Source organism: Enhydra lutris, unplaced genomic scaffold, assembly GCF_002288905.1.
Source record: "Enhydra lutris kenyoni isolate GAN:26980312 unplaced genomic scaffold, ASM228890v2 scaffoldscaffold33, whole genome shotgun sequence".
Classification (NCBI taxonomy): domain Eukaryota; kingdom Metazoa; phylum Chordata; class Mammalia; order Carnivora; family Mustelidae; genus Enhydra; species Enhydra lutris.
In genome coordinates this window covers 10,515,708-10,536,304 of record NW_019154117.1, presented here as the reverse complement: position 1 = coordinate 10,536,304, position 20,597 = coordinate 10,515,708, and the positions used below count along the sequence as shown (strand labels likewise).

Here is a 20,597-nt window from a genome sequence, read left to right as displayed (position 1 = left end):
TGTGGACATTGCTGCTATAAACATTCGGGTGCACGTGCCCCTTCAGATCACTACGTTTGTATCTTTAGGGTAAATACCTGGTAGTGCAATTGCTGGGTCATAGGGTAGCTCTATTTTCAACTTTTTGAGGAACCTCCATGCTGTTTTCCAGAGTGGCTGCACCAGCCTGCATTCGCACCAACAGTGTAGGAGGGTTCCCCTTTCTCCGCATCCTCACAAGACACAGATTTCTACTAGCAAGTTTTCCTAAAGGAAATTTTCTTTTCCTTTTTTTTTTTTTAAGATTTTATTTATTTGAGAGAGACCAAGAGTGAGAGTGAGAGCACAAGCAGGATGAAGGGCAGAAGAAGAAGCAGACTCCCTGCTGAGCAGGGAGCCCAAGGCACCTGGATCCCAGGACCCCAGGATCCTGACCTGAGCTGAAGACACTTAACCAACTGAGGCCCCCTAAAGGAAATTTTCTATTACAGTTGGTGGCACCCTGCTTCTGGGACAGCACTCCTGAAGTGAACTCGGCCTTTGTGATCTGGTGTTCTAGGAGTGCTTCATCACTGTCCCTCTGGAATGCTCTGGTCTCTGTCTAACATGTGCCAGTATAACACAAGTTTTCTGAGATTAAAGTTTTCTATTAAAAAAAAAAAGTTTCCTTAAAAGGAAATAGGAAGCAGAAACCTAGTTGATCAAAACTGATCATCTCCATCCATTTCCACAGAACACCTCAACTCCCCGACACCTTCAGATTTCACCGTGGCCTTAATCAGTCACCTACCAACTAGAAATGAACTTCACTAGCAGGCATGCTCCCCAAATTAATCTTCTCAGTGCCTAACGCTACCTTAAAGCTGGCAAATTTCAACAAAGTGAATTAATCTGGAAGTTGGGGTAAAATAAATACAGATGCCATCTCTTCTTTGAATATAGCTATATCCCTACATGTTAAGAAAAAACATCATAGAGGGGCGCCTGGGTGGCTCAGTGGGTTAAGTCTCTGCTTTCTGCTCGGGTCATGATCTCGGGGTCCTGGGATCGAGCCCCGCATCAGGCTCTCTGCTCAGTGGCGAGCCTGCTTCCCCACCCCCTCTCTGCCTGCCTCTCTGCCTACTTGTGATCTCTGTCTGTCCAATAAATAGATATAATCTTAAAAAAAAAAAAAAAAGAAAGAAAAAACATCATAGAGCACCCTCTCCAAAAGACTTATCTAAAAATCATCAGGAAAGAACTAACCAATACCATGACAATCACCCCTAGGACTGGGCAATGCTATGGAGCAGGAGGGAGCACAACATCCAAAAAGGGAGTGATATTTGAGTTAAGTGAATCAACACAGTGAAATGCACAGGCACTGAAAATATTTAACTTCCACCAATTTTTTTAAACTCTTTGTCATGAATACTCTGTTTTCAATTAAAGAGAGAAAGAGCTAGTTGGTTTTGTATTTTTAGGTCTGTCTGTTCTTGGTGGAAGGGGTGGAAGATAAATTGGTATAAACCTTGTATAAGCAGATAGGAAAGAGGTAGGAACAATACCAAAAAAATGTTAAGTTTCCCCAGGAGCTGTCATATGGCAGAGAATATTTTTATAAGAGCATATTACTTTTAGAATACTTTTTTTTTAAAGATTTTTATTTATTTGAGAAAGAGAGGGAGAGAAAGCACAAGCAGACGGAGCTGCAGGTAGAGGAAGAAGCAGGCTCCCCACTGAGCAAGGAGCCTGATGTGGGATTTGATCCCAGGACCCTGGGATTGTGACCTGAGTCAAAGGCAGACACTTAACGCACTGAGCCACTCAGGTGTCCCAAGAATAAATTTTTATTTTTAAAATAAAAACAGCAAATTCTCTTTTTAAAGTTTTGGATTTAAAATTTGTTATCATTCAGCCAAATTAAACAAAACTTTATTTTTTAAATGTTTCCCAAGTAGAATGAACCTGGCTTTTTGAAATTCACTATTCCTCCATAATGAGATTATATTATCTATGTATTCCTATGTTGCCCATAGGAGTAATTTTTTTTTTAAGATTTTTTTATTTATTGATTTGGGAGAATGAGAGAGAACGGAGGAAGTTAGAACCCAAGTTGGGGGGGAGGGGCAGAGGCAGAGGGAGCAGCAGACCCCCTGCTCAACAGGGAGCCCAGGTTGGTCTCTTCCTAAGATCATGACCTGAGCCAGAGGTAGATGCTTAATGGAGCCACCAAGGCACCCTTGCCCACAGGAATAATTTAAATTAGATTGATCAGAAAGAGAATTAAACCCCAATTCCTACCACTACCACCCCAAAAGGACTAAATTAAAATTTTCATCAATCACACTTTGCCAGGTACCCAAAGAGCTCACCAACTTGTATAAAATGATCAGTTTATAAATGGCTTCTTCTTTACCTAGGGTTAGTGGGCTGTGACATAAACCATTAAGTACTTAAACATAATATTAAAAGAATGTATGTTCTGTTACAATAAGTGATGAATCTAAAATCTTATTTTTTAAAGATTAGGAAACTGAAGTAAAAATACATCTTAATAGCTCTTTTGAAAACTATTAAAATGTACTGTAACTGTGTACATTAGCCGACAGAACCACAACTTTTTATGAAGGTCTCAGAGCAAACCCTTAATTCACTCACTCACTTAGTCATTCATTCATTCATTCAAAAATATTTATTAAGGGTGCCTGGGTGGCTCAGTAGGCTGAAGCCTCTGCCTTCGGCTCAGGTCATGATCCCAGAGTCCTGGGATCGAGCCCCGCATCGGGCTCTCTGCTCCGTGGAGAGCCTGCTTCCTCCTCTCTCTCTGCCTGCCTCTCTGCCTATTTGTGATCTCTCTCTGTCAAATAAATGAATAAAATGTTTAAAAAAAAAAATTTATTAAGCACCCACTATGTACCAAGCATGTGATTTGTGGCCCTTCTGATACACTGGCAAATAAAAAAAAACAAAAAACAAAACAAAACAAGACAAAACACCAGAGCCCATGGAGTGTTTACCAACCACAGTGTACCCAAACAGAAAATCACTGAGTGTCTTCCCTGCTTATCTATATAAATAACCTTTTGGGAAACAATGAGCACCCCACACAGTCACACATTCCTCAGAACATCATCTCTGGGTATATCCCCCAGGGACAGGCTGCCGGCACAGCAGCTTAACTGAGGGCTTCAGCTCCTGCCTTGCAAACTGGGCCACTGGGCTTGGGCCCCACCCAACCTGTGCTGGGCTGCGCACAGATCCCAGAACTGCTATCAATATCCAGACTCCCTCTGCGTGAAAGCCAGTGAGCTGTTGCTTAGCTCTAAGGAGCTTTACATACAGGGCCCCAGGAAGAGCTCACAGGTATCAGAGCCAAAGACACACATAATCCATGATTTCTCTCCTGGGCAAAAACCTGAGAGGAAGGTATGAATTAAGTGACAAGGATACACACACAGAGTATTCACAGCAGCAACATTCTCAACAGCCAAAACCTATAAGCGACCCAAATATCTATTAAGAGCAGAACAGACAAATAAATCATCATATATTATTAAAATGCAATATTACACTATAATGAAAACAAATCAGAGCCCCACATACCACAACACAGATGCAACTCAAACAGAATGTTGAGTGAAGAACATCCTAGAAGAATGTGCAGAGCCAGATGCCATTTTTATATCGTTCAGAAAGCAAACAGTGTTTCACAATGTGAACGTGTTCAACACTGCACTACACACTCAAGAACAGTTAAGATGCTGGGGCGCCTGGATGGCTTACTCGGTTAAGCGTCTGCCTTTGGCTCAGGTCATGATACCAGAGTCCCAGGACTGGGCCCCGTATGGGGCTTCTGGCTCAACAGAGAGCCTGCTTCTCCCCCCGCCCCTCACTCTGCTCATGCTCACTCTCTCTCAAATAAATATTTAAAAATTAAAAAATTAAATAAAACAGAGAACAGTTAAGACGCTGAGTTTTATTTTCTGTGGGTATCTTTTTTAACCACAATAAAGAAAGAGCAAGAAAACTAATATTTTCTGTAGGGATGTTTTGTTTAGGGATGCCTGTGTGTATGTGTGCAGTAAAACTATGACCAAAAAAAGCAAGGGAATAAAAACCACAAACTTCAGGATGAAGGGAGCTGGGGAAAAGGCAGAGAGAGAAAGGATTTTGTATCCATCTCATGAGGCTCCATGGATGGGTGTGTATGATAGGCTCAAGGTCACAAGTATTACATAATTCTTTATGTGCACCAAACATTTTATAAGTTCAAAACCGGGGTGGGGGGCATATGAGTGAATTTCAAGGTGCACCTGATTCCTAGACAAGGGACCTTATACCAAATATTTTTTAAGCCCAGACTCTACAAAGTAAAAAGGCAGAACAAAGTGTGATCACTCGACTGGAAAAGGGAAAGACAGGGTAGTGGTAATAATTTGAAAAATGCACGGAAGGCCCATGAGGGAGAGATCATTTAGCTCGGTGGGAGCAGCAGGGGGCACAACTCCCAGGTCTCCTTCCCACCCCAGTCAATACCCCACACACCAGAAGCATCTTCTTCAGTGTACTGCTCCCAGCCCCTCCTCACTTCCACTTTCATGTAAACTGTATTAATTGTAATTATATATTATAATTATATCATATCATATCATATCATATATATTATAATATTATATATAATAATATATATGTAATGTATAATATAATATCATATAATTATATATGATATTATAACGAGTCATTCCTAGACAATGTGGAAAGTTAAAGGGAGCTAATTTTCTACAATAAATAAAAAACTGTGTTTAACACACAGTATTTACATGAAGAATGAAGAGAAAGGAACAAAGACAAATAGTTCAATTTGATATGTCTTTTAAAAAATATCCTCAAGTTGTTTTTTCCCTCTGAAATATCTTGGCCAAACAGGTAAAATCCTACATTTTACATAAACATGTTAAAAACCAACTAGAGGGCAGATAACTAGAAGTCTTCACTGCCTCTACTCCCCCAACAGGCAACTTTTAGGCTTTCTGTCCACAAAGTGCTGTTTCCCGGAGATGGAAGCCATAGCTAAAGCTAAAGATTATTCAGACTCAACCCGTAAGAAGCTACCTGATAAAAACCGCAAGCCATAAAGATAAACACTCAAATATTACAGTGGTACTTACTGTTCTGAGTCTAAAAGGAAAATAGAACATGTGAGAAACTGTTTCCTGTAATTTCAGAACCTAGCTATAAGAATAAGGATTTCTGTAGAACAAGGAAGCAAGAAGTTTTACCCCAAAACAAGAAATTCCCAAACACAAACATCTTCTACGAGGCAGTGTAATTAAGTCATTCCCGGGAAGCAACACAGTGCTCGCAGACTCCCAACACATGGAAAACAGCAGCCTTTGATTCGTAAGTCCCGTAAGAGGCTATCAGTTTCACACGTCTGCTAAAAATAAGCCAAGTATTTTTAAAACCCACCACTGACTACATGCCATATGTCACAATTTGTTACTGAAAGCTGCCAGAAGCGCAAATAAATCCGAAGAGAAAGGAGTCACTGTAAAGGTTTTGCTCCCCAACCACTTCCCACAAAGAAAAGCTGGGAAAGAAAAGGGGGGAGAGCTTGCAGAGGGACTCACATGGCTTTTCAATCTCCCCAACTTTTTAACAGCCTGGATCCACATCCTCTGGAGGACCTGAGCAGTCTTCATGGCCTCTGGGGACTAATCGGCCAGGCCACTGCCTACACCCCAGGCTGCTCACCCATTGCCATCACTCCACGTGGTTACGTAAGGCGGATACAATAGTGGCCCACATTCCCAGCAAATCCCGTTGTCATCTCGCACAGTGACACATCCATACAGCAGGGACACCGGAACGCTTTGAAAAGCACCACTTGTGAGGGAAAAAAAGAAAGCAGTGGGGATTTACACCACTTGAACAGCTTTCTTTCCCTCCCTCTGGAACGAGAGAATCGGAGCAAATATTCTTGTCAGACATAGAGAGTGACTCAGTATCGAAGTAGAAATTACTAAACAAATAGACATTTTGGAGCAAAACTCTGGAAATGAACATTTAGAGAAGTGTTTATTTACACAGACCCTCCCCTACACACATACACAAAACATGTAAGCTGGCTGGAAATGAACAGGTAATGTTTCAGGTAATGGAACTGCTGATATTACACAGAAATTAGAGGTCTGAAGATAAGATGTTTCACATCCTTGGCGATAAGAGGTCTGGAGGCGTGAGGAAACTTGGAGCCAACTGGGGGACAGAGTGCTCACTCGGCAGTCTTCTCTTCTCCCTAACCTCTCTGTAAAATTAGCAGATAAAAGAGTAACAAAGAGCCGTTTCTGTTTTTACCGATGGTGGGGGGTGGCGGAGAGTAAAAAATATATTTTAGGGTTTTGGACATCTAGAAAAGACTTCATGGGATGCCTGGGGTTTCAAGTTGGGTTTGGGATTTCAGAAGCATGGTCTTGGGGATCCAGTCGTCATTCTTGCTACTACTGTGCATGTTACACGGGGGGGGGGGGGGCACAGCAAGCAGTCTGTTCTATGAGAACAGTGCACCCTCCAAACCGATTGATAAATATGGACCATGAGATGGAGACCACACGGGAAACAACATGAAGCAGAGGCAGAAATGGAAAGTGTAAAGGCAGATCTGCAGAGCAGTCTCTGTTCTGTCACTTAGCTGTGGCCTTAGATAATGTGTCTCCTTCTTTAAAAATGGGGATAATACCGCCTGCACCTCAGAGGGCCACTGTCCGTCTGAAATGAAATAACCTCTACAAAGGGTGCATGCTGAACAGCACTCAAAAAAAATGTTCATGTCTTTCCTTTAAGCTTTTCACAAGCATTAGGACAGCAAAATAGAGTAGGACATGAGAAAAAGTTTGCTTCAAATCTTACACTGACAAAGGCAGGAAATACAACGACGCGTACTCAGCAGAGCTGTGCGGGTGGAGGCAGCCTCCCAACACACGGCCAGGCTCATCCCAGGCCTCACTGGCTCATTGGGCCCCCAGAGCAGAGGAGCACAAGAACGGAGGCAACGAGGGAAGGCCCCAGCAGCTCCCTCCTTGCCTCTGACAGTCCTTCTGAACATACTTAAACTTCCCTGATGAGGAAATAAATATTCTTTCCCTAATTTATGCATACTGCCCAGAAGTCACAGGCATCCTACCACTTAAGAATCCCAGATTCTTGTACAGTGATTTCCAGAAGTCACAGTTTCTGTCCTAATTCTTTTAATTGTGCTTTAAAAAAATGCATAGCAGAATTACCATCTTAATCATCTCTAAGTGTACAGTTCAGTAGTGTTAAGTACTTCACATTGCTGGGCATCCAGTCTCCACTACTCGTCTTGCAGAACAGAAACTCTACACCATTAAACAACTCCCCACTGCCCCCTCCTCCCAGCCCTGGTAACCACCATTATACTTTCTGTTCCTATCAATCTGGCTACTAGATATTGCACGTAAGTGGAGTCTCACAGTGTTTGTCTTTTTTTTTTTTTTTTAAGATTTTATTTATTTATTTGTCAGAGAGAGAGAGAGAGAGAGAGCACGAGAGTGAGCACAAGCAGATAGAGTGGCAGGCAGAGGCAGAGGGAGAAGCAGGCTCTCCACTGAGCAAGGAGCCCGACGTGGGACTCGATCCCAGGACGCTGGGATCATGACCCGAGCCGAAGGCAGCGGCTCAACCCACTGAGCCACCCAGGCGTCCCACAGTGTTTGTCTTTTATGTGGGACGTACTTCACTTAGTATAATGTGCTCTGTGTTCATTCTTGTAGCATGCAACAGAATTTCCTTCCCTTTTAAGCCTAAATAATATTCCATTGTATGTGTATACAGCATTCTGTTGATCTAGTCGTCCATGGATGGACACTTGGGTGACTCTCACCTCTTGGCTATGGTGAACAGTGCTGCAGTGGAACATGGGTATGCAAATACACTATCATTAATTCTTCATTCATTCAATCAGCAAATATTTACCAAGGGCCGCCTACTAGACTTTGAGGATGAAATGATACAGATACAGCACTGGGGAACCTGGCTGGCTCAGCTGGAAGAGCATGTCACTCTTAATCTTGGGATTGTGAGATCGAGCCCCATGTTGGGCACAGAGATTATTAAATGAATGGATGGATGGATGGATGGATGGACGGATGGATAAATAAAAAGCATGGCCTTTAGAGATATGTCACCGCCCTCAGGAAGCCTGGCAAGAGTCAGTACCTGACAGGGGATGGGGGGAGGTTCCCCTTAAGCAAGGGACACTGAGATAAGGTCTGAAGAATGAACGGGATTGTGGGGGGGCGTTGTGCAGGATGCCAACAACAGCACAGAGCAAAGACTCTGAGAAAGAAAAAGGGTTGTGGAGAGTGGCTTTCGGAACCACTGGGCCTTTCCCTAGAAGTTGTTCTACCAGGGGCATCCAAAGGACATTTTGTGGTAGAACACCTGCCTCAATGAGAAGACCTCAAGTTTAACAATTTACCTTCCCCAAGATTTCTAACCTCCACATTCATATACTTGACAAACATTTACTGAACAGCAGCCTGTGGACTGAAAGACAAATTACCCAAAGTCACTGTGCAAGGCAGTCATAGCAGGACAGTAAGTAGGACAGTCCACAGTAAGGACAGCTCAGTGCTGCTCATTGCCACAGCAGATGAAGATAAAGGCTCACTGTCTGCGCTGGTGGGAGACAAGCCAAGTCCTTCCCTCACAGGAGGGATTTTAATGGGAAAAATAATAAACAAATAAACATATACTATAATCGCAAGAGCAGTAAGTGCTATGATACTGGAAAGCACTAATCCTAAAAAAATCGGAACCGTTCTCCAAGGAGAGGGAACAGAATTACAAAGGCCCCAAGGTGAGAAAGAATCTGGTTATGTTCAAGGAAGGAAAAAGGCTGTGTGGGGCTGGAGCAAGGTGACTGAGGTAATGGCAGTTACAAAGACCATACCCCTCTCTTATCTCACGAAATCGGTCTTATTTTAATGGTGGTAAAGGATTTAGTAAAAATTCCAATCGCTGGGCACAATTTCAAGACACCTATCAAAGAAGTAGGCAGCAACCACTATTTCCCAGGAAAGGCAGAAAATGAGCTCCAGTCTCTTTCCCTAAAATGATTCATTTTTTAAATTATAAACCAAGTCCTTGGCTTTGGGGCACTTGGCTGTGGTCTCTCAAAGTAAACGCTTCCTTATAACAGTAAACTAGTCAGCAATGAATTAACTCTTCAAGCAATTTTTGGTTTGCCAATAAAAATTGTCCATCATTTATTCCAGAAGTATTTCACTTTCCGATGGGATAAACAAGGCAGTCCCCCGCTCCTTACCCTCCCTTCACAGCTCCAGAGAGTAGGTGCTCACAGCACACATCTTAGAATGTTTACAGCTAAGAAAAAATAACATACACAAGTTATAAGAGGGATTCCTGACAGGTTCTCAGAATTCATATGATTAGATTCCAGGCCCACTGCTGAAAGGCACCAGGGTTTACTGAGGTGTTTTTTTGTTTTTTTTTTTTTTTCAAACCCATCACCCTTTATTTACCTAAGGGAAAACTTCAGTCTGCATTAAAATAAAGAAAATTGGGAGACAACAATGGTATGACGGTATGCCTGGGGACCCCACTGCTGTTTAGAAAGCAGCTGTGCTGAAATGCAAAGAGCAATGAACCTAGACTCCAAGAAGACACCTCCAACCAAGACTCTGACCCTCCAACCCATCCATGACCTTGGGAGCATGGGGAATTCTGTTGCCATTTGATACAAATAAGAAATGAGTATCACTGTCTACTTCATAGGGTGAAATGAAGCAAACTCCTGTGGAAAGCGGTCTGTTAAATCCAGGCCAACAAACCTCGAAGTGGGAGGCAGGGTCTTCATGAATATACCTCTGGGTATACTGCCATATGGTGTTCAAGTAAGAGCTCTGCAGGCCATCCCACACACCTGGTCCAGGCTCCGCTCTATACATGCTCTACAAGCTCTGTGACCTTAAGCAGTTTACTTGGTGAGGCTCAGTGGCCCCATCTGTAAAACAGGACACAATGTCTACCCTGTTATAAATGTAAGGACTAAATGAAGCAGCATTTGGAAAAGCCTGGCTCCGTGCTCATCACTGAATCAGCGCACTCAATAAAGGTACCCACCAAAGGCACTGCAGCAACAATGTAACCAGATCACTCCCAAGTAAGAACGGCCTGTTTTCTGTCTCCTGGAAGAGTGCAGTCTAGTAGTTTAGAACATATCATGGACGCTGAGAGAACTGGAAGTATATGTCCACGCAAAAACTGTACACAAATGTTCACAGCAGCATTATTTGTAATAGCAAAAAAGTGGGAACAATCCAGATGACTATCAGTCGGTAAACGGGTGAGCCAAATGTGGTTTATCCATACAATGGACTAGTGTCTAGCCATGAGGAATGAAGTACCAATACACGCTGTGCCATAGATGAATCTTGTAGACAATGTAAGAAGCCAGAGAGGTGCAAATAGACAAATACTGTAAGGATTCCATTTACATAAATGTCTAGAAGAGGCAAATCCAGAGACCAAAGCAGATCAGTGGCTGCCTAGGAGTAGTTATTCAGGGAGAAATGGGGGTGATTTAACTAACAGGTACGGGAATTACTTTTTGCAGTGATAAAGATGTTCTAAAATTGATATGGTGGGGGTTGTACAATTCTGTGAATATATTAAAAACTACTGAATTGTATACTTTTATTGTATGGTATGTGAATTATATCTCAAAAAAAGCATTTTTTTGAGGGATGCATCATGGATTCCATAATCAGAAAGTGGAGATTCTGGTCTCTACTAACCACTTAACTCAAGCAAATTACATTAACTTATCTTTGCTTCAGTTTCCCCAACTGTAAACCTTTCTAGGCTTGTTACGAGAATTTAAGCAAACAATGCACGTGGAGATCTCGGGGTAGTGTCTGACACATAGTAAATGCTCCATCATTTTTAGCTATTACCAATATCATAATTATTAGATTCCTCTTACAGAAAAGAAGACTTAAGCCAGAGAAGTAAAGTAACTTGCTGAAGTTCATACAAGTAAAATGTAGCAGAGAACAGATTCTCACCCAGGTCAGTGTGGCTGCAAAGCCTGAATCCTTTCCACTGATAAACACTACCTTTTTCCCTGTACACTGATAGAGCCCCAGAAACTATTGTGATCAGTTCCTGGCCTTAAACCCGAAAAAAAAAAAAAAAGAAGAAGGCAGCCGCAGCCGCAGCCGCAGCCGCAGCCGCAGCCGCAGCCATGGTTGTTGGCTTGGCGCTAGACCAGCAGTGGATCCAGTCGCTCTGACAAGCCTGACATTCATTTCCAAGTAGCTGGTCTGGGTCCAGTCAACCCGGCTCAGCAGCTCTTCGGAGTGACTGCAAAACCATGGTGACTTGGACAGCTAGGTATAAGCTCCCTAGAGCTGCACCTCTGTGAACACGTGTGTAAACCAGGGGACCCAAAACACATCATCACTGACGGAAAATTAAAAAGCGCCAAACATCGTATCAAGTGTTTAATGACTGTTAACAATTAACCCTTCCAAAAACCCAACTCCTCCCTTTTTTACTTATGCAAATATAAGGTCTGATGAGCCATGAAACAAAGAATAAGTTGGACTTCACTAAAATTACAAAGTTTTGCTCTGTGAATGACAATGAAAAGACTAACCAAAAACTAGGAGAAAATACTTGCAAAGATGTCCGATAAAGAACAATTATCAGACAAATGCATACAAAAACCTCTGAAAACTCAACAGTAATAAAACTACCTGATTACAAAACAGGCCAAAGACCTCAACAGACACCCCACCAAAGACCCACAGACGGCAACTAAGTATATGAAAGATGTTTAACATACTATGTCGTCAGGAGTCCGCAAATTGAAACAAGGAGAAACCACTCTACCCAGTAGAAGGGCCAAAATCTGGAACAATGACAACACCACATGCGATGAGGATGTGGAGCAGCAGGAGCTGGCGAGAACATGGAAACGGGACGACCACTCGGGAAGACAGGGCAGTGGCTTCCTTAAAAACCAAACACATCTCAGCGGTGCCTGGCCGACTTAGTGCAGCGCAGCGCGTGACTCTTGATCTCGAGGTTCTGAGTTCGAACCCCATGCTGGGTGGAGAGATTATTTAAAAATAAAATCTTTGGGGCGCCTGGTTGGCTCAGTGGTTTAAAGCCTCTGCCTTCGGCTCAGGTCATGATCCCAGGGTCCTGGGATCGAGTCCCGCATCGGGCTCTCTGCTCCGAAGGGAGCCTGCTTCCTCCTCTCTCTATCTTCCCGCCTCTCTGTCTACTTGTGATCTCTGTCAAATAAATAAATAAAATCTTAAAAAAAAAAACCTTTAAAAATAAAATCTTTTTTTTTTTTTTAAAGATTTTATTTATTTATTTGACAGAGAGATCACAAGCAGGCAGAGAGAGAGGAGGAAGCAGGCTCCCCTAGAGAGCAGAGAGCCCGATGCGGGGCTCGATCCCAGGACTCTGAGATCACGACCTGAGCCGAAGGCAGCGGCTTAACCCACTGAGCCACCCAGGCGCCCCTAAAAATAAAATCTTAAAAAAAAATAAAACCAAAAAAAAACCAAACATACTCATCACACAATCCAGCACTCGTGCTCTTTGGTATTTACCCGAAGGAATTATAAACTTATGTCCAAACAAAACAGATGTTTATAGCACCTTTATTGAGAACTGCCAAAACCTGGAAGCAGCCAGCATGTCCTTCGGTAGGTGAGTGGATGACTAAACACGCGACGCGTCTCAACAATGGGATATTACTGAGCACTGAAAAGAAAGAAGCTATCAAGCCATGAAGAGACATGGAAGAAACTGAACGCATCTTACTAAGTGAAAAAAGCCAGCCTGACCAGGCGGTATCCTGTTTGATTCAAACATACAGCCTTCTGGAAAAGGAAAACTATGAAAACAATAAAATGATCAGTGGTTACCAGCGCTGGAGGGAAAGAGAGAACACAGACGGAGCACAGACGATTTTTTTAGGGCAGTAAAAATACTCTTATGATGCCATAATGATAGATGCATTATACATTTGTCCAAATCCACAGAAGGTACAACACCAAAAGTGAGCTGTGGACTGTGGACTTCGGGTGATAGTGATGTGTCAGTGTAGGTTCGTCAACTGTAACTCACGTGCCGCTCTGGTAGGGAGTACCGATGACGGAAGGCTTTACCCTGGTAGGTCCAGGGGACAGATGGGAAATCTCTGTACCTCCCCCTCAGTCAGGCTGTGAATTTTATTTACACTGCTCTAAAAAAAAATATTAAAAGAAAAAAAATGTGTATATATATGTATATAAATATAAGGAACTTTCACACAGTTCCATAGCTAGTAGCTGGCTGATCACAGTCTGAGTCCAGATCTGCATGAGTCCAACTTTAATAAGATATATGGGGGGGTTGGGATCAGCAGATCAGATAATTACATTTCAGACCTCTATGTTCATAGTGCTGATACACTGAGCTATGAAGTATAATTGTAATTTAAACAGACCATTCTTATTTGTAATTACACAGGAACCATTAATAAGCCAAAAAGGAAGGTGCTAATTTGGCAACAGGGACATAGTCCTGTCTACTCTATGATTTTGAATCCGACTAAGCCCATACAATATTAAAACACAGCTTCACTTAAAAAAAACAAACAAACACATATACAAACCACCACCCCATGACAGGTACCAAGATAAAGAAAATTATAAACTGCTTTGTCAAAAGGCAGGTTAGAAAACCAGTTATTAGAGTGCTCAGCTAAATCCTGCTAGCAGGGTTGGCCCTAATGAAACACAGAATAAACTGTCCCTCCCAGACCCAAGGCACCATCACAGGATGGGTCACAGAGAAAAGAGTGACACAATGCTTCCACCACAGATCAATATCCCTAGTTAATCCCCAGAAAGCCAGTCAGCCTTACAGAGTCTGATGTCTCAAAGCAAGCCTTTTCTATCAGAATCCGGAAATAAATGCAGGAATTTCAAAAACCTCATGTTTAGATACTGTATTGCCAACACTTGGGAGCTTATTAGAAATGCTGAATCCTGGAGTCCACGGGTGGCTCCGCTGGTTAAGCATCTGCTCAGGTCCTGATCCTGGGGTCCTGAGATCAAGCCCCACATTGGGCTCCCTGCTGAGAGGAGCTTTTTTTTTACCTCCCCCCCCACCTGCCACTTCATGCTCTTTCTTGCTCTCTCTCTCTCTCACACACAAACAAATTCTTAAAAAAAAAAAAAAAATGCTGAATCCTAAAAACCTACCTTGGACCTGTTTTTTTACCTTAGACTTGTTGAAAAGAGTGTGTATTTTACCAAGAGCCCCCATGTGATTAAAGTGCACACAGAAGTTAGAGAAGCACTGGTCTAACAGTATCTCCAACAGAACTCTGAGCTGTAATGATAATATTCTGTACCTGTACTGCCCAATGTGGAACCATGTTGAGCATTTGAAATGCAGCTACTGCTATTAAGAAACTAAATGTTTAACTTAAAATTATAAATAGCCACATTTAGCATATAATTTGTTAATCACATCCCTAGCAGTCATTTAATGTTTCCATCATTTTTTGGCTACTTTAACTAATACTGTGGCAAAATTGCAGTGCCTGGAGACCTCTCCATATTTTGTAGTATTTCTGAATTGAACACCACTAACATTTCCAAGCATCTTCTTATGTACTGACCCATAACTTTTTTTTTTTTTAAGATTTATTTATTTGTCAGAGGGAGAGAGGAGAGAGAGAGAGAGAGCACAAGCAGAGGGAAAGGGAGAAGCAGATTCCCCACTGAGCAGAGAGCCCGATGTGGGACTCGATCCCAGGACCCTGGGATCATGACCTGAGCCAAAGGCAGATGCTTAATCCACTGAGCCACCCAGATGCCCTTTTTTTTTTTTGCCTTTAATGTAGATTTATTTAATTAAACTTCCTTTCTTTACAAGACACATTTTTGATACTTTGAAAACACTAATTTAGCCAGTTCTCAATATGAGACATAAATAATTTTATATTAAACCATTAATCTATGAATAAGATTTAAAAGCTTACAATTTATGGTTTGAACAGCATATGTATTTATTATACATTTAAAATATCAAACTTGATAACTGAAAGTGTGCTTGAATGGTACATTTAGCACAGTGTGTATCCACTGCATCTCATGGAATCAAGAGAGAAAAACAACTCTCGGTTGCCCTAGAACACACTCCATTAAGGGGAGGGGGCAGCAAAGACCAGAGACAGGAAGGGGAAAGGTGAGGTTTCCTGCATCCACCTCCCACACCAAGGCAAAGTGGGAGACCAAGCCAAGCTATTAAAAATACTGAAGATGCAAATCAGCAAGCCTTACTAATGACTTTGACTTAATAATGAAACACACATGAAACTGAAGCGAGTTATACAAAAACAGTGGGCTTCTCCTACTGCTTTCTTCTCATAACAAAATATATTAAATAAATAAAAAGTTAAGATGTTTGAAACAGTTTTGTTTCTAAACTTAGAAAAAGATCTCATTCTTTGGTCTGATATGGTGTCACTATTACATAAGCTGACTAAACGGAGTCCATACTACACTGTGTAGTTACCCCTCCCCCACACCACACCATTCCTTTATTGGTGACGTGGGAAATTTCACGTATGGGTCAACAAATTTTTAAATTCTGAAGTCAGCACGCTGAGCTCCTCTCAGAAAAATACAACTCTGGCTAATAACAGAAACTACTGGTAGAAACTGTATGCGATCTTAAAGCATAAAAAGGTACCCAAGATTTCCCTTTTGTGGAACTGGCGACGGTCACGAAATCAGAAAAGGCCACTGCGTAGTAACAGACAAAATCCACTAGGTGGCGCAAAGATGCAGAAATAAAAAGAATAGTTTCCCTTCAAATTTAAAATTTGAAAATAAATGCCATTTAGAGGAAATTGGCAATGAACTTCAGTAATTACAATAAAATCCTGCCACTATAGCTTTTATAAGAGGCAAGATAAGTTTGCAAGTGGGGGGGGCTAAAAGTAGAAATAACACTTTTATTTGTCATTCATTAACATTATATAACATCCTACAAAGTTGCTAACCTGTAGGATAGTCAAAGGAATTTAAGCCATCTGGAAAGCAGAAGATAGCACTTTCTAACTGTTAATCACTGGACGTAAGTAGTACAGAGGAACATAATTTCCAGAAGACAGACCTACGGGAGGCATTATTTATCAAGCGCCTCTTTCATAGCAGGATTTGTACTGAGCACTTGAGATTAAACAATGAGGGTAACAAACACAGCCCTGCCTTCAGGGAGCTCAAAGACTTTAGTGAAGGTCAATGTAAATCAAGGAGTCAGTCAGCAGCTGCAGAACTAAAGCTGGAAAGTGCTAGGAAGGGAAAGCACACACAGGTCTAGAACAGAAAGGACTGGTGTCTTCGGAAGATCAAGGAAGGCTCTCCTTCTTAGTGACTGTGGAAGTAGGGTATGCAGCTTCCTGAGGAAGGGCAAACAAGAGACACTACATCTGGGGCACAGAGGCAGGTGGGAAAGCCTGGGGACTCGGGAAGGATCTTGGTCTCATCTGTGAGTAAGTCCAAATCTGAGGCAGGTCAATGAGAGGTAGATTTGTATTTTTATACATTTGAATCTAAATTTCTTATTTTCCTAAGAGCCAGAGAAGAAAGGGAAGCCTAGGTGGACAGCCCCAGCAGACTACTGGCCACAGAAGTTGGGAAAGAGGAGGACAGAGGAGCCTGACACTGCTTCTACGTGCAGTAATGGCTCCTCTGGGCAGTCGAAGCCATGAGGCCCAGCCAAGGATTTAAGCTCTGGTCAAGATCCCCCTTCTACGGTGAGGAAAGACCGAAGTGAACTATAATTTCCAAGCCAGGTTCCAAAGTTTTGGCTGCAGTCTTATTACTGAGAAGTGGGCAAGAAAAAGGGGAATTTTATGTGGGAGCTTTTATAAACTCTGAAGTACCACACAAGAGGGGTGTTTCCTATACTAAGTAAGCCCCGCCCTAAAACAGGGCAGTATGGTATAAATTTAATAAGATTTAAAAAATAGATTGCATTCAACATTTAAGTGTCTGTGTACCAGGCTCTGAAAACAAAGACCGAACAACATAGGACACAGTCCCCACCCTCAAGGGATGCTTGTTTTTAGGATGTAGGAAGGCCTGGAATAGTACAGAGAACAATGAAAGTGAATGCTTAAGAGCTGAGGTGTCGGTCACTGGTAGCAGTCCAAAGCCTTTCCAAATCTCCTAAGCCGGGGGAATATCATTAACTCCTTTTCTGTATTACATTTCTTCAAGACTTTTAACCCATGATGGCATTTTTTTTTTAAAGATATTATTTATTTACTCGACAGACAGAGAGATCACAAGGAGGCAGAGAGGCTGGCAGAGAGAGAGAGAGAGGAGGAAGCAGGCCTCCCGCCGAGCAGAGAGCCCGATGCGGGGCTCGATCCCAGGACCCTGGGACCACGACCCGAGCCGAAGGCAGAGGCTCAATCCACTGAGCCACCCAGGCGCCCCTAACCCATGATGGCATTTTATTATAATTTTGAAGGTTTCCCTGACAGGAAAGAATGGATGCTTAGAACTGAAAGAGTCAACAAGTAGAAACACAGTAAATGGTACCGTCCCATGGCTGGAATCCAGGGAAATCGGAACATCCAAAGCCCAGACAGAAATGGTTCATTGTAGAGGGACATTTCAGTTTCGTGGCCTTTTCCTACATCCTAAAGGCAAAATGTGCTTTGAAGTATATTTTCTCCACAGTTTCTTGTGTTTATGTTACTGCTTCACTCGGAGGAAATCTACACTCAAAACTTGTGAACTGGCCCCTGTTATCCGTCACCTTCCTGGACTAAAACCAGGAAGCAAAGCAGCCCAAGCCCTTCTCTCTTTCACTTTCCCACAGCCAAGAAGGATGTCAGACCACAGTGTCCTTATGAAGCGAGACTCTTTCACAAGTCAGCATTCTGACATACTTATTTCCAGATAGCAGAATGGGCTAGAAACCCAAGCCTCCTGCTTCTGAAGTTCCAAACCATGGCCCAGCAAATGTTTTCTTAAAGGGCCACAGAGTATATTTTTTAAGCTTTGGAGGTAGAGGATATTACATAAATACTTACATAAGCAATTTAAAATGTACCCATTTAAAAAGGTAAGGACAGTTCTTTGCTAGTAAGCGGAGAAGAGTAAAAACAAAAAAACATCCAACCAAACAGGCAGCTGACTATAGTTTGCCAACCCCTTGTGTAAACTCATGCAAAATTCAGTAATGGCCTGCAGACGTGCCAGTGTCCGCTCACCAACACACGCTCTTCACCTGTAAGGTGCTCACACTGGTACAGAGGGAGGGACACATACTTCCTGATTCTTGCTTTCCTTCACCTTGGCTTTCACTGTAATCTTCAATAAATCTTCGCGCTGCCCTTAGCATCCGGTCACTATTGAGGGATAATCCTGTTCTGTTTGCTTATTTCTTTTCTTTTTTTAATTAATAAGGTGTTAGTTCTGAGTGGGTCCATAATCTGAACGTTAGGTCAATTCAAAGTAAACTATACTTGGTTTTGGTAGCAAAAGAACTTATCTGGTTATAATTTACCTAAGCTAAATTCTGAACTTGTTCACAATTTCCAATCACATACCACAGGGGAAGCTGGCCTAAGATCAAAATCTCGCTTCAGATAATCCTCAAAGTAGATCATTAACTACGTGTGTTAGTATTATCCACATTGAGCAAGACACAAGAAAGAACTATATGTTAGACAACGAGAAGTAAAAACCTCAGTTCCTGATCTCAAGCTGGAATGCTCTCTGTGCACCCTCAAAAAGAGATAACCAGGACGTGGCACCCACAAAGCACAGGGACACAGTTAAGCATCTGCCTTCAGCTCAGGTCCTGGGATTGGGCTCCTTGCGCAGCAGGAAACCTCTTTCTCCCTCTGCCTGCTACCCGCCTTGCCTGTGCTCGCTCTTCCCTCTTTCTTTCTCATAACTAAATAAAATCTTAAAACAAAAAAATTTTTTTAAATTTTTTTTCAAGAGAGGGTGTAACCACTGCAAGTTCCCATTCATTGTCCAGCCTGAAGTCCGACTTAGAATCTGGTCAGAATTACATAGCTAGCATTATTGTGGCTGACAGAGTGTAGGACCAAGAATTAACATTTCAAATAGTATCAGCTTTAACACACCGTTCATGGATGCTCATCTAACTCATCAGTTCTGGGTCCTGCGGGAGACAGCTACGTGGTGAGATGGTGAAGAAGAGAAAGGCACCCTTAGCAGATTCCAGGGGGAAATCAGAAAAAAAATGTCTGTATTTGGAGCCTTCCCAGCTCTTTCTACCCCTTGGGCTGTTTGCTCCAGTTTTCAATATCCTCCTACCTCAGCCTGTCCAAAGGTGAACGCATGGCACTGCATAAAGTCTGCTCCACCACCAAAATGCTCTAACTCCAAAATTACCACTCTATCTTGATCCTCAATCAAAATTTTCACTATATCCTGCAAATCGTCTTGGCCACATATTAAAAGAAAGCTTACTGTTACACTTCAAACGAGAGTGTATCTGCTAGCCTAAACTTCTTGGAGGTATGTGATGTTTTAAAAGATGCACTTTGATCCTCAGGCAACTTGTGATGGAATTCTGACCCTTAACAGCCAAATTCCCACACACAGCAAGTCTCAGATGTCCTAATTCCACAACGCATGCGCTTTGTAGCCGCAAGTTTTTCTTGACATCAACAATTGGTGGGGTTTGTTTGGGGGGTGGGGGAGGTTGATGGGATAATAGTCCTTTCTAACTAATGGCTGTGAACTTGAAGAAAGACTCACAGACAAGACATATTCCTAATATTTCTATAATAAATTGTGGTTTTAGCTAGTTGTTTATATAATCTACTTCCCTATAAGGCTGTGCTTACTCATTTTAGAGTCTTTGAGATCCCATACAGTAATGAACACAAACAAGTCATTGAAAAATGAAAACATCTCTTAAAAACACTGATATATTATTGTGGGGCGCCTGGATGGCTCAGTTAAAGCGTTCGACTCTTGGTTTCAGCTCAGGTTGAGGGATCAAGCGCCACACTGAGCCCCGCACTGGGCTCTACAGCTGGTACGATAATCCCAAATCAGTTTGAGATTATCCCTCTCCCTCGGCCCCTCCCCCACTCCCAAGCACACGTGGGCTCTCTCTAAAAAAAAAAAATTAGATGTATCAATTTTACTAATGATGATTCCCTGGAGAGAAAAACTTCTATACACTTTCAATGATAATGTTTAAACTTCTAAAAATCAACAGAGGGCCTTTCGCTTCTCCCATTATGTCTCTGCCCATCTGGTTCTGAAAAGCAGAGGCAGGTGAAGCTGGAAGAAACCTACCGGTTTTGAGTTAGTCACGCAGGCCTCAGCCCACATGCCCTGCCTACCACACGAACTGTGTGACATGGGGCAAATCACTTAACATTTCTGAAACCGTTTCCCTACCTATCAAATCAGGTTTTAACACCTACCCCCAAACTAGGCAGGCTTAGTCAGTGAGATCTGCACCAAAGCTCTAACACTCTGTCAGTCGCATGGTTCCTTCCCTCG

General features: G+C 42.4%; 1 protein-coding gene across 5 annotated transcripts in view; it reads right to left on the bottom strand.

Annotated features, from left to right (window-relative positions):
- The window catches only part of LOC111153615 (tight junction protein 2), a 101,272-nt gene that overhangs the window by 42,479 nt on the left and 38,196 nt on the right, over positions 1–20,597 (bottom strand). The window contains exon 1 of one of the 5 annotated variants that reach the window (XM_022512754.1): positions 5,511–5,663. The exons of the other annotated variants lie outside the window; for them this stretch is intronic. Within the exon in view, the coding sequence (XP_022368462.1) occupies positions 5,511–5,663 (153 nt within the window). Of the gene's footprint in view, positions 1–5,510; positions 5,664–20,597 lie in introns of those variants that run through there. 5 annotated transcript variants of the gene reach the window in all.